Source organism: Typopeltis vanoorti, chromosome 13, assembly GCF_054136105.1.
Source record: "Typopeltis vanoorti isolate ZY-2024b chromosome 13, IOZ_Tvanoo_1.0, whole genome shotgun sequence".
Lineage (NCBI taxonomy): Eukaryota > Metazoa > Arthropoda > Arachnida > Uropygi > Thelyphonidae > Typopeltis > Typopeltis vanoorti.
This window is the reverse complement of record NC_143561.1, coordinates 77,934,097-77,947,848: the sequence shown is the minus strand read 5'-3', so window position 1 is coordinate 77,947,848 and position 13,752 is coordinate 77,934,097. Positions and strand designations below refer to the sequence as shown.

The window sequence follows — 13,752 nt, the reverse complement described above, 5'->3', positions numbered from 1 at the left end:
ATTATACAGGACTCCCATACCTTACATCAAAAGTAGCTCTGAACAAGTAGCAAAAATTATAAAAAAATACCAGCTCATTGCTACCTTCAAGCCCATTAACCAAATTCATAATCTGCTACCCTCTCCAAAAGACTAAACTCTCAACAGTGATTCTATCTGGAGTATACCAGGTCCACTGTTCATACAATCTATCATACTACAAGCAAACCGGAAGATCTGTAAACCTATTTCTGAACATCAAGACTACAGTCAGCTCATCAAAATACAAATTATAGTATCTAATGGAAAAACACAAAGATTTCACACAGATCTATGTACAGATATGAAAGGCTATGTAAAAAAAAAAAAAAAAATCTCTGCTTTGTAGACTAAACCTTAATTGTAATGACTGCCTTACTGTCCCAAAAGTTTGGAAAATTGTTATACTGAATAGTTTTAAATTGTATCATAATAAATCATTTAATTAATCATCAATTTAGCCCAATAGTTTTGGCACATGTGCTGTACTGTTTTATTGTTCAAATTCTTTACGATTGTTCTTCGCTCTCACTGATGATGTCTTATGATATATAAGATGAAATGTTTGTAAAATAAGTATTATTTTTTACTGTGGCACACATGCAAATATTTAATTATGAAAACTCCACAGGTCTTGCTATAGAAGCAATTATGACATAATTTGTAGTGAAGATGGAAAATTAAATATGGGAATAGACAAAGAATATGCAAAGCTGGTATTGTGGGGGAGTCATAGGGATAAATAGAATAAGAGAAATTTGTGAAACTCTGAATTAGCTAAATGCAAGATAGTGTTTAGAGCAATTTCCTTATGAATCTTAGAGATTGGTTAGAAGCAAAACAGCTGAACAAAGGTATGAGAATTAGTAATAATATTTTTGGTTTACAGATCAAGTGTTCATCAATTTTATTAACTTAACCAACTAGTTTTGCCAAACTTTAACTGTTGGTGTCTTCAGGGCACTTACATATAGACTGAAAAAATCTCACAATTATGTGTAACTATAAAACTGACAAGAATAACTGTAAAAAACTGACTAGAATAATTACAAATAAAATAGTATCGAACGTGCGTGAAACACATATCGCGCGTACAAGATTAGCTAGCTGTTGCTAAGGAACTTTCTATAGTTTGTATTAAAGTTCATTTCTTTTGTTTTTAAAGATTAGATTAGGGTTTTCGATATCTCTGGGAGTATTAGGCCTTGATTTCTGTTAAGGTTGACAGTAGAATGGGCGACTGTGGCTGCTTCTTTGAAAATTCTTGAATGGTAATCTTCCTCTAAGTAAGGGGAACAACTTTTGTCTACTTTTTTCCTTTACTTAGAGGAAGATTACCATTCAAGAATTTTCAAAGAAGCAGCCACAGTTGCCCATTCTACTGTCAACCTTAACAGAAATCAAGGCCTAATACTCCCAGAGATATGGAAAACCCTAATCTAATCTTTAAAAACAAAAGAAATGAATTTTAATACAAACTACAGAAAGTTCCTTAGTAACAGCTAGCTAATCTTGTACATGCGATATGTGTTTCACGCACATTCGATACTATTTTATTTGTAATTATTCTAGTCAGTTTTTTACAGTTATTCTTGTCAGTTTTATAGTTACACATAATTGTGAGATTTTTTCAGTCTATATGTAAGTGCCCTGAAGACGCCAACAGTTAAAGTTTGGCAAAACTAGTTGGTTAAGTTAATAAAATTGATGAACACTTGATCTGTAAACCAAAAATATTATTACTAATTCTCAGGATCAAGAAAATAAACCTTCATTATGAAAGATATGAGAATTCTGAGAAAATTTAGGGAAGTGAACAAAAGGAATCAGTGTCAGAATCATATTGTTACCCTACCACCTGAGATTAGCTCTATTCACAGAACTGATCTCAGGTGGTATGGTCACTTAAACAGAATGAGAAAGAAAAGATTAGTCCAGAGGAAGGCTGAAATCTAGGTGAATGGAATAAGTTCTGACAATGTTGGTGTCAAAGTACAAACTAATTTGTAGGAAAATCATTGATAGGAAGTTAGTAATAATGTAAACTTTTATGTAGTACTGTCATGTATTCTGTACATTCTTCGCAGGCACACCAAGAATTTGATAATGAAATATTTTGCAAGGTTATACTAGAAGCAATGCAATGCAATCTTTGCATTGCATTGCATTGCAAAGATTGCATTGCATTGCAAAAAATGCAATGCAATGCTTTGCATTGCATTTTCAATGTCTAGAAGATGCTAGACATTGAAAATGTCTAGCATCTTCTAGATTGCATTGCAAAGCTCCTGTTTGTGAATTGTGGGTGCACCATAGAGTGCAGTACAGCTGGGTGTTTTAATGTTAGCTGATCTTTAATCTCATTAGGCCTGTTGTAAAGGACCTTGATGAAGTTGTTTTGTTGTAGATATCCCAAGTAGGTTCTGCTTCCAATTCTGTAGATCTTGATATCTTTTAATAGATCTGTCTCTATTAATGTCTGTAGATGTTGATATCTTTTAATAGATCTTTTGGATTCCATTGGAATCCACAATTATGTTCACATTGCCTTTATCAGCTTTCGGTACCAAAATATACTCACTGTTGCAGATGCTGTTGAGCACTAGAGTTTCTGCTTTGGTGATATTTCTTGCTGGTGACCTATGACACTACAAATGAGAACTATCAAGTGATCTTGGAACTAAATGCTGTATGTTTATTAGCTATATTGTTAAGTTTAATATGCTAAATCCTAAACCAGCTTTGGTCCACTTTGAAGAATGACTCGAAATTCACCGAACTAGGTTATTATATACATTACACAGACCAGCTCAACAAGAGAGCATATAGGCAACATACCTGCATGTGACATATTAGGTAATATTTTTGATAGATGATGCTACTAATGGTGGTTTTTGTTTAAAGATCTACTTTTACATATATAGTTTGTTGAAGAAAAAAAAAATAATAATAGCTTCATATTCTTGAGGAAGTGCACCATAGTATACTTCTTGTGGTACACTATGGTATATGATAATGAACTTGTGGAATAAAAAACACTTGTGGTCATGCTGGAGTTATTTAATAAGATAAACAACAACCCAGAAGTTTGTCTTTCTAACATTTTGTTGTTTGAAAATCAAAAGTTCTATTGCACATAATAGAAAAACAGGTGCATTTTTTAACTTTGTGCCACATTGTAAAAATCTGTATTCCTGTCAGGCCTCAGGCTTGAGATGATCTGGTCAAGTTAGTTTTGGATTATAAATTTTAGCCTGTACAGGTCTGTACTTTACCTTCAAGTGATAAAGCATAACATACAAGATCTCATGGCTAGTTGGGTGGTTAATGCATAATCACCTAACTAGTCAAAAAGTAGTAAAATGGTGTTTCACCATTTTACTACTTACATATGGAAGAAAATATATATATATATATATATATATATATATATATATATATAACTTCTGCACTGAATTAGGGTTCTCTATATTCATAGGTCTAGCTTCTGTTGATGAGACCTCAATAAAGGTTGAAATCAGGCTGAATAGTGATCCATCCCAGCTCATAATGCATAGCAAAAGAAGTCTGCATTATGGAATGCTGAGGCATTTCATCCTAGTTCTGAAGATGCTTTGCTCATTGTTGGTTAATGGATTAAAATAAGAATATAATTTCATAATTACAATATAATAAGTTAAAAACAAAGGAAACAAAATGCAAAAACTAGATTATTTTCTATGGGTCTTTCAAAGGATCAAAAAGTAAATTGACATTCCCTGTTCCAATAGTTCTGACAGTCAGCTTACAATTCCTTTAGTAAATATACCATTCTCTACAGTAGTGACAATAAAATGTCATTACTGTAGAGAATGGTATAGAGATTAATGTGTTCTAATCGATACAAAATAAATAACGGAAAAAACTCGCATAGAAAGATTATTTAATAGTATAATTTTCGCCTGTGTGTCACAGGCATCTTCAGTACATTAAGCTCAAAATTAAACACTAACTGATAATTCCAAAAAGCACCACCTAAGTAGCTGGTGTAAGATAACTAAAAAGGTCAATAACTTTCCTAAAAAAAAAAAAAAATTTTAATTTTTAAAACTTAATGTGTTCTAAGTTCATTCATTAGAGCCTCCATAGTTCAGTCAGTATAGACAAAGCTATTTGGTCAGAAAGACCTGGGTTTGATTCCTATTTATGACGTGAAGAACCTTTATCTGGTCTCTTTTGACTGAAGGTGAGTTAGCCAGTCTCATATGGAGGTAGAGGGTTTTTTCATGCAGAAACATGTTTTTTTTTGTCCCTCAGAACAGGCAAACCAGCCCCGTGAACACACACATACAGATCTAAATTCATACGGTACATAGTCCCTCATTAGGAGGGCTCAACCCATCCTAAGGGACAGGGAGGAAGGGGGAAAACCCCCATATAAAATAAAGTTCATTCATTCATTTTCTTCAAGTCAGGATAATTAAATGTATTAAAGTAGCCACAAAAGAAAAATCATGTATAGTATTGTAATACAATTAATTATTCTTCATCAGTGATATTCGTTAACAGACAATGTAGTGCACAAAAAAAAAAAAAAAGACTTAACAGAGCCAACCAGGCCAAAAGTCGTTTTTTGGCCTTGTTGGCTCTGGATGAGCATAAGCTCCTTGAGTTTAGAATGCTTTTTTTTTTTCTGCTTCTTTTTTGACAATATGTTGTCAAAAACAAATCAGAAGCTGAGGCTTTGTTTACTCTGAAAGCAAAAAAAAATACTAATTGTGATATCATTACTGTAGAGAATGGTATAGAGATTAATGTGTTCTAAGTTCATTCATTAGAGCCTCTGTAGCTCAGTCAGTATAGACAAAGCCATTTAGTTGGAAAGACCTGTGTTCGATTCCCATCTATGACATGAAGATCCTTTATCTGGTCTAGTAATTATGGGAATGGAATTGTTTTTAGAAAAAATGGCAACAAAGAGATGAAAATTGTATGCATTAGGTAGTTGCAATGCATACTTTTATTCTCTTTACTGGGAAAGAAAGAAAGAGAGGAAGACATGATAAAGGACATTTTTCAATACTTATTGAAGAAGTCAATTTATAAAAGCAACTCTCACATGATGATGGTTGCCAAATTATAATGCCTTAGCTGAATCCTTCAATACATTAATTAACTTGCATACATAATTATTTAATTTACTTCTGATTAGCAAACAACTAAAATGATTTATTAACAATATTTTTCAGATGATGATGATTATGATAGAAACATCTTAGTCATCAACAAAACTGTTTCATCATGTATAGGGATAATAACAACAAGCACTAACAAAAAGAACTAGTACTATGAATTTTGATGCATAGATTTCTCATCATAACTTAATGCAGATAAGGCATACATTTGGGAACTCAAATTCTTTCAGATTTCATCTAAATCATAAGAGTCAGAACTATGAAATATGGTTTCCTGTTTAGAGGAAATTATCATAAATTAACATCAACTTTGCATAACTTATGTAGTAATTGTTTTCCTTGAAGATGAATGAATGTAGATATGCTGTTTACATAAGTAGCCCAGGTAAAAAAGAAAGAAAGAAAAAAAAAAGTTGTTTTTTTTCTCACACAAAAAATGCCTATAACACAGCAGGGCTATGTATAGGCAAGAATGAAAGGAAGGGAAAGAAGCAATTGATTTTTTCTTAAAAATTTGTGGTAGTTTGGAGGGAATATTTGTGAAGACTATTCCAGATAATAGAGGCAAGTTTGTGATGGGCTTGCAGTGGAATTTAGTGGAAAGTGAAGGATTGATGGTTCCAGCCCAGTAGATGAAGTATCTGTAAACAGATATGAGATTGAAACTGACTGTCTGTGAGATAGCATTTGAAGTAAGTTGTGAGTGATCATTGATCAGCCAGTCACTCTCCTCTAGACAGCATCAAGAGTTTTTTAAGGAAGGTTGGGAAAATTTAAGTTTTGTATAGATTTAATAAGTGGTAAAAGCATCTTGAACAGAAAAGCATGTCAAGTTATTTTAGGGGCTGAAAATTGCTGGTGGTTTGTCTGAGTACTGTCAAAGACAAGGTAAGCTGAAATAACAATTATTTTTATGAGATAAAAAGCCAGGACTGATTTGATAGTACTAAAAGTGAATTATATTATCTTATCCCCACTCCATTGAAAAGTGTCATGGGCTCTGTTTTAAGGTACTGGTGATAGAAGATTTTGAGACTTGGGATCTTTGTATGGTACAAGGATTATGAAATGAGGAGGAACAAAGTATGTACTGTCATAGCATAGCATGGCAATTTTCTTTCATGGTGCAGTTTGTTGTACACTCTGTAATCTGTCATGGATGATTAAAAAAAAAAATCAGTAGCATTATGAATAGGATTATAGGGAAAGCAGAAGAATATCATTTAGGTGATAGAATACAACTTTAGGACGTTCCTGAATCGTTAGAGAAGTCCAAACAGAAGCCAACCACCATGACATGCAATGATTAACTAGAGAAAAACTAGTTCCTTAGTTATAAAGATTGAAAGGTAAACCAAAGGATAGTAATTTGCTAAGCAGGCATTGGTTAATGGCCAACAGTGCTGATTCTACCACTCTACATCTATTGCAGATCTCCATCACCCACCTCTGGACATGTGACAGGGAGAGGTTTGGAGAAACTTGTGCTACTGTATTGACATTTCCAGAGCATCTGATTACATCTGGAATCAAGGCCTGCTTAGCAAATTACTATCCTTTGGATAGTAATTTGCTAAGCAGACCTTGATTTTGGACATCTATTGCAGATCTCCAAGTAGTAAAGAAGTTCTGTTAATGGCCTCTGTTATTTAAGAGAGGACTGAAGTGAAGACAGTAACTTTATGGTTTGATGATAGAATTTTCATCTCCCTTTTAGAATTGGCTTGCTTCTGTCATCTATTGAATACCAATGAACCAGCTGTTAGAGAATGTAAAGAAATGCATGATGGTTTTAGTTCCAAAGCACAACTTTGAATACGACTGGCAAGATACCAAACAGTATCCATGTTTCGTGTGATCTTTCACTGAAATATCACACAAGACATGGATGGACTGTTTCTCATACAGTACAACCTGCAAGGATAGTACAGTCATCCCTCAACTTACATCTGTTTGAGTTATGTCCTTTCGAAGATACGTCCGTCATCCCATAATGGAATAAATAACATTTTTGACTATACTTTCGAACAAGCGAGCGTAAAGTAAAAAGGTTTTTATTTAGCAGCGCATTCAGTGGCAACCTCATTCAGTACTTGGCTTCAACAGTTCCTCTGTTGATTTTGTGTTCGAAAAATATGTTATTTGTGTATTTATCGTTAAATATTGCGCGATATTTTGTGCAACATGGCCCTACATGCCCAATTAAAAAACCTAGTGAAGAATCGCAGAAAAAGAGGTGAGCAATTGATCTTGAAAAGAAGTTGCAATTTCAACGATAGTGATGAAGCAACGACAAGGTCCTATCAGTAATTGGAAAAGCTACTTCCATCATCATAGAGGACCTGAACCAAAAGCGCATACCTCTTAGCACTATGATCATAACTGCTAAGGCACTGTCTCTTCAACATGTTGAAGGAGAAAGCAGAACCTGATTACGACTACGAATTCAACGCTTCTTCTGGTTGGTTCATGAGATTCAAACAGCGTTTAGCACTGCAAAATGTGAAAATATATGGTGAATCTGCAAGTTCCAGTGAGATGGCTGCCAAGGAGTTTGTAGAGAAATTGGATAAAATTAATAAAGAGGAAAATTATTTGCCACAGCAAATATTTAATATGGATGAGACCTCCTTGTTTCGGAAAAAAATGCCTGAGTGGACAATTCATCCACAAAAAAAGCTAAAATCTATGCCTGGTTTCAAAGCTCTTAAAGACCATGTTATGATTCTATTCAGGGATAATGTGGCTGGATATAAACTGAAACAATTTGTGATATGGCACAGTGAGAATCCACAAGCCTTCAAAAGCATTAGGAGGCATACTCTTCCAGTTAATTAGAGGAGATATTAGAAGTCGTAGATGACTCATAATTTGTTTGCAGATGCCTTAATCAACTCTTTATGCGAGTGAAATTGAAAACTATTGTGTGAAAGAAAATGTAGAATTTAAAATTTTTTATTAATTCTAGAATCTATAATGATCCAGGTCATCCGTCTTATATCGGTGATCTTCACCAAGTTCAAAGTCATGTTTCTCCCTCCAAACACTACTTCATTGATCCAACTGATGGATCAGGGAGTTCTAGTAGTGTTTTATTATCACAAGCTGTTTCTGCTGATGAAGGAAACGACCAGAATTTCATGCAGTTTTGGAAAGCATTCAATATTTATCATGCTATTAAAAATATTGCTATAGGGACGAAGTGATCTCTCAATGTATGAGTGGCATATGGAAAAAGACATTAAAAAGGTTTGTGCACGATGTTGGAAGGTTTGAAAAAATGAAGACCTTTGTAAATTAAGTGAAGAAATAGTGGGCCTAGCAAACAACCTGAATCTCGAAGTGAATAATGACGACATAGTTCAACTCATAGGAAGTGCCCCTGAAGAGTTGACCAACGAAGAATTGGTCGAATTGGAGGAACAATGTGTTGCAAAAGAGGAAAGAATGAGAAAAGGAAGAGGGAAAAGAGAAACAAGAGGTAGTTAAACAATTCACAGTGAAGGGTCTTGCCAAAATGTTTTCTGAAGTTAGCGATGTTCTCAAAATTGCCATCAGTAATTCTCTCACTTTTCTTTAAATCCATTAAATCACATGCAGCAGCTATTCAACACTCCATCATAGTTCAGACTCAAAGAAGAAATTTTTCTTAGTCTTTAGTTATTCCTTCCGACTGCTGCCTTTGGAAGCCTTCCCTCTGATATATATCCTAAAACATATATACTTGTAATCTGAAGGTCACCAGTTTTGTTGTTTACAAATTTCTTCTTTCTCCTTAACTTTCTGCCCATCCAGGATACTAAATTGGCCAAACAATCTCTCATGTAAGACTACTATTAAAAACAGCCAGATTTTAATAAACATTCATCTTTTATGGGTTCTTACTAGGATACGAAGTTTATTTTGAAATATTGTTCTTTCTTATCAGAGTGAGAGCGAACTATACAGTATCCAGTCAGCTCTCACTATAGATAATATAGGGAAAATGGGAATATTTTGCCATTAGAATTATGCCTATAAGACTTGAGTTGAACTTGTATTAGGAGTGTTGCATAAATGTTATATATTAATTAAATCTCCATTTATTGCTTTGATTATTTATTGAATTATCACAATAGGTAAAAAAACATAAATATTTATTATAGTATTTTGTTTCTATAGCCATCTGTGAGCCCAAATAACAAACTTATTATATGATCTAGATACAAACTCCAAGCTAAAGTTTATATATGTGGATAGTCTGAAAAGTTCTCGGCCTCAACCATAAATGGCAACACTATCGGCAAGATTTTTTTTTCTAAGTTGGTACATCTGTCATAAGCATCAATGCGAAATAGCAAGTCAAATAGTTTTTTTTTTATATAGCTGTCGGAAGCCAAAGTGTTGTCTGTATCCCTTGAAATGGATAAAATTGAGTATCATGCGGTTATAAAATTGTTTGTAAAAGAAGGTTTTACACTAAAAGAAATTCATTCGAAGCTCATAAAAGTTTATTGGCACTCTTCTCCTTCATTTTCAACAATTAAGAAATAGGCTGCCGAGTTTAAATACGGCCGTACCAGCCTTGAAGATGATCCACGTGAAGGACGTCCAAAAAGTGTAACAACACCAGAAATCATTGATAGGTGCACGATATGGTATTGCATGTCAAAGTGCATGAAATTGCTGAGACTATAGGCATTTCAAAAGAACGTATAGGATACATTTTGCATGAAGAATTGCGAACGAAAAAGCTTTGCGCAACATGGGTGCCGTGCAGATCAAAAAGGCACTCGCATGAAAATCTCTAAACAGTGCTTGGAGCGTTTTAACAAGAATAAAACTGATTTTGTGTATCGATTTATTACTATGGATGAGATTTGGATTCACCATTACACACCAGAATCCAAACAGCAGTCAAAACAGTGGACAGAAGCCAGTTGTTCAGCAGCAAAGAAGACAGGATCATGGTGTTTTAGGATGCTAAAGGCATTTTGTTTATTAATTGTCTTGAAAAGGGTAAAGCAATAACCGGGGAATATTATGCCGATCTTTTAACCAGACTAGATGAAAAAATTCATGAGTAAAGACCCAGTTTGCAGAAGATAAAAAAAAAAAAAAATCACTTTTCATCAGGACATTGCACCTGCCCACAAAGGTGTTTTGGCAATGGGAAAGTTAAGGGATCTGCACTATGAATTGTTGGAGCATCCACCCTATTCCCCAGATTTGGCTCTCTCTGACTTCTATTTCTTTCCAAAACTAAAACTCTTCCTCGCTGGTCAGTGTTTTTCTTTGAATCAAGAGGTTTCTTTGATTGCAGCTGTAGAGCGGTATTTTGCAGATCTTACTGAGAACCACAGGGACGGGATAATGGCGCTGGAGCATCGCTGGAATAAATGTATTAGTCTTAAGGGAGATTATGTTGAAAAATAAAAATAATTTTGAAATTATAAATTCATTTTTTCATTGTTAGGCCGAGAACTTTTCAGATCACCCACGTATATATATTGAATCCCAACATGGATGGTTCTAACCTATACCTCATTAGTACTACAAAGAGGCCACTGGTTAAATAATTCAGGAATCATATTCTAAAATTAAACATTACTTTTTTCAGACCTCTTCTAGCATGGTTATGGTCATACTGGAAGAGAAAAGTACTGCCACATGAACATAAATCTATGCCATAGGCCAGTGGTGGCAAACCTTTTTATGTATGCATGCCAAAAATTTACCAATCGAGTTGCTGACGTGCCAGGCAGTTTTTAATAGGGGAAAAATTAATAGAAAATTAATCTAACTTATTTATAATTTTATAAATAATATTTTATTTTATTTATATATAAATTTATAATATTATTCAGTGTAAAATTGATTATTGTATTATTAAATTGATTTTAATTATGTTGGTTTGAAAAAACAAAACATTAGTGAGAAAAATGTATGCATTGTAACTCACCATAGATGTCAGCTGAACAGGGGAAGCAGCAGAAGGATGTCAACTTGTCGGCGAAACGTTTACTGTATTTACTCGAATATAACTTGCCCTTGCATATAACTCGCACCCCTTATTTTACTTTACGAAAAAAGATATTAAAAAGTTTTGCATACACCTTGCACACGAAAAATGTTTGAACATGTTCACATCGAAGCGATAGTAACTCGCTCCCCGCAGTTAAAAATATGCCCTCCCCAACAGCTATTATACTGCAGATTCAAAAAAAAAAAAGTAGTTTTATTGTATCCCTGAATAAGGTACAGAGGCATTTGCAGTCTGTGTAATATATTTCTCAACAAATAGTGGAATTTGAGACAGCTGGAATAAAAACGGCACTAACTAATGAATTACATGTCCTCCTCTCACAGAAACTATGCTGTATAGACTTAAGCAAAACCATATGTTGCACCGGAAACACAGTATCTAACTAAAAACTATTGTCCAATTTTTCAATTATACGAAATGAGTGTTTGTTTTATTGCATTTGAAATTCTCGATGTCATTATGACAGCTCACAAAGACTAACTTCAAATAAAATTCTACCATGAATTGAAACATGCCATATAATGAGTGTGTGAGTTCGCCTGCCAGCTCAAATGCAAACAAGCAGCCATAAAATTCAACCAAGGGTTGAAACTTTGTGTGAGTTGAGCCCGCTGGTAATGAGAAGTTCCGTCGGAACGGCACCCCATTGTGAATGTGTTAAAACTAAAAAATATTGCCTTTGGGTCGTGCGATCTTTTGCTAATACCGCACCAATCATATGCAAGTCTTCATAGCTGCTCTCTTGTGTAAAACAAAATTTAACTTATAAGTATTGTAACAATTAAAAAAAAAGGTTGAATAATTTATAAGCGTATAAAAGGATATCACTTGTAAATCATTGACGTGCCAGCAAAATTTTCGGAAATGCTATAGGTTCGCCATCTATCCCATAGGCATTTTAATCCGCAGCATATAATTTGGAAGTGCCACTAACATGCAGCATGTGATATAAAAGTAAGCTTTTTGGACCAAATATCTAGTTACATGGTGTCATGGAAATTAAGCACATTATAAAACTGTCTCTCCTTTTTTTTTGCTTTTGGCCATATATATTTTCATTTGAAAGTCATGAATTTCATAATGCCTGATAAATTATGCTATATATTAGCTGAAAATCAGTGGTTTTAAAACCAATATCTTGTGTCTTACTAGTGATCATCGACAAGAATAATATGCCTCAGTGGGAACCATCTGAATTAAATGCTGTTACAGAAGAGAAGGTAAACTCATATTTTTCTGTACTTCCATCAAACGAGCTGTGTCTGTAAAATTTCAGTGTTGAATTATTATTTGAAAGGAAAGGACGTAAACTAATTTTTATTCCTACATTACTTAAAATTAAATACTAGCTTTTATATCTGAAATAACAGAGTATTTAGTAATCTTAGTGATTTCTTTATACATAAGTTAGCTCGTTAACTAAATAACCTGTTGAAATTTCAAAACATGAATCCATATAGTGAGCAAAGCTCAAAAATAAACTTTCAAAATAATGTAGAGCTGATTGGATAATGATGGAATCCTGTTAATCATTTATTTTCTGTATATACAATTTTGAAAATAAAGCATCTTAGAATGAAATTTGTGTATTATAATAAAAAGATGTTTATGTTCCATGAAATTTTATTAAAGAAAAATTTCTCTGAAAAAGTTATTCGTATATCAATATACACACACATAAACATACTGATTGGCCAGTTTAGGTTGGTACTCAATGGCATGTTGGACTATGTTGATCCTGCCTTCAAACCAGTTCCGACAGCTCATTGACTCAAGAAATATTCTGTCCAGACAAACAGGATTCATTTTTGCACTTCCATCAGATTTGCTGGTAGTGGGCCCTGTCACAGATATATTGTTCTACCACATCCCAGAAGTACTTAATAGGATTGAGATAGGTAAATGGGAGGGGCCACCCTGTTCTATTCATGTTTGTATAATCATTCCTGAATGAGAGCCATGTGATATGACATGTTATCCTGTTGAAAGTGGACCATCGCAAGCAGAATAAATAGTCAACATAAATTGATTTATTTGAACTCTATTAACAGTGTTCAGGTAGACACTATTCAGAAGTGGCTCTTTTGGCATCATGAGGCCAGGAAATTATGCCCAGACCATCATCCCACTGCCACGTGTTTGTAATCAAGCATGATGGATTCATGGCTGTCTTGTTATTCCTTATCATCAACATGAACTAACAGGAACCAGGATTCTCATTCCGTGTAGGCTGTCTCCAGTGCTAATGTTCCTTTATCCACCTTAGGCGCTTGTTTTTGTTGGACATGGTATTGTTAAATTCCCACCTTCTGTATCCAACTTATGTTAATTATCAGTTGTGGGGATGTAAGTCAACTATAGTGGTATTTCTTCATAATAGCACTTCACAATCTAAATACAGTTTGGCACGCACACACACACGCACACACACATACACAAAAAAAAAAAACGTACTGAATAACTAAAATCTATTAAATCTTCAAAGAAAAGAAAAAAGCTGTATGCCTTAGAAGAAAAGGTCACCATTGTGTCATC

General features: G+C 34.0%; 1 protein-coding gene across 3 annotated transcripts in view; it reads left to right on the top strand.

The window, feature by feature from the left end:
* Nucleotides 1-12,798, top strand: part of Hibch (3-hydroxyisobutyryl-CoA hydrolase) — a 168,350-nt gene extending 155,552 nt beyond the window's left edge. For all 3 annotated transcript variants that reach the window (XM_090403240.1, XM_090403241.1, XM_090403243.1), the window contains exon 13: nucleotides 12,370-12,798. In XM_090403240.1, the coding sequence (XP_090259366.1) occupies nucleotides 12,370-12,485 (116 nt within the window). In that variant the 3' untranslated portion in view covers nucleotides 12,486-12,798. The remainder of the gene's footprint in view (nucleotides 1-12,369) is intronic.
* The last annotated feature ends 954 nt before the right edge of the window (nucleotides 12,799-13,752 follow it).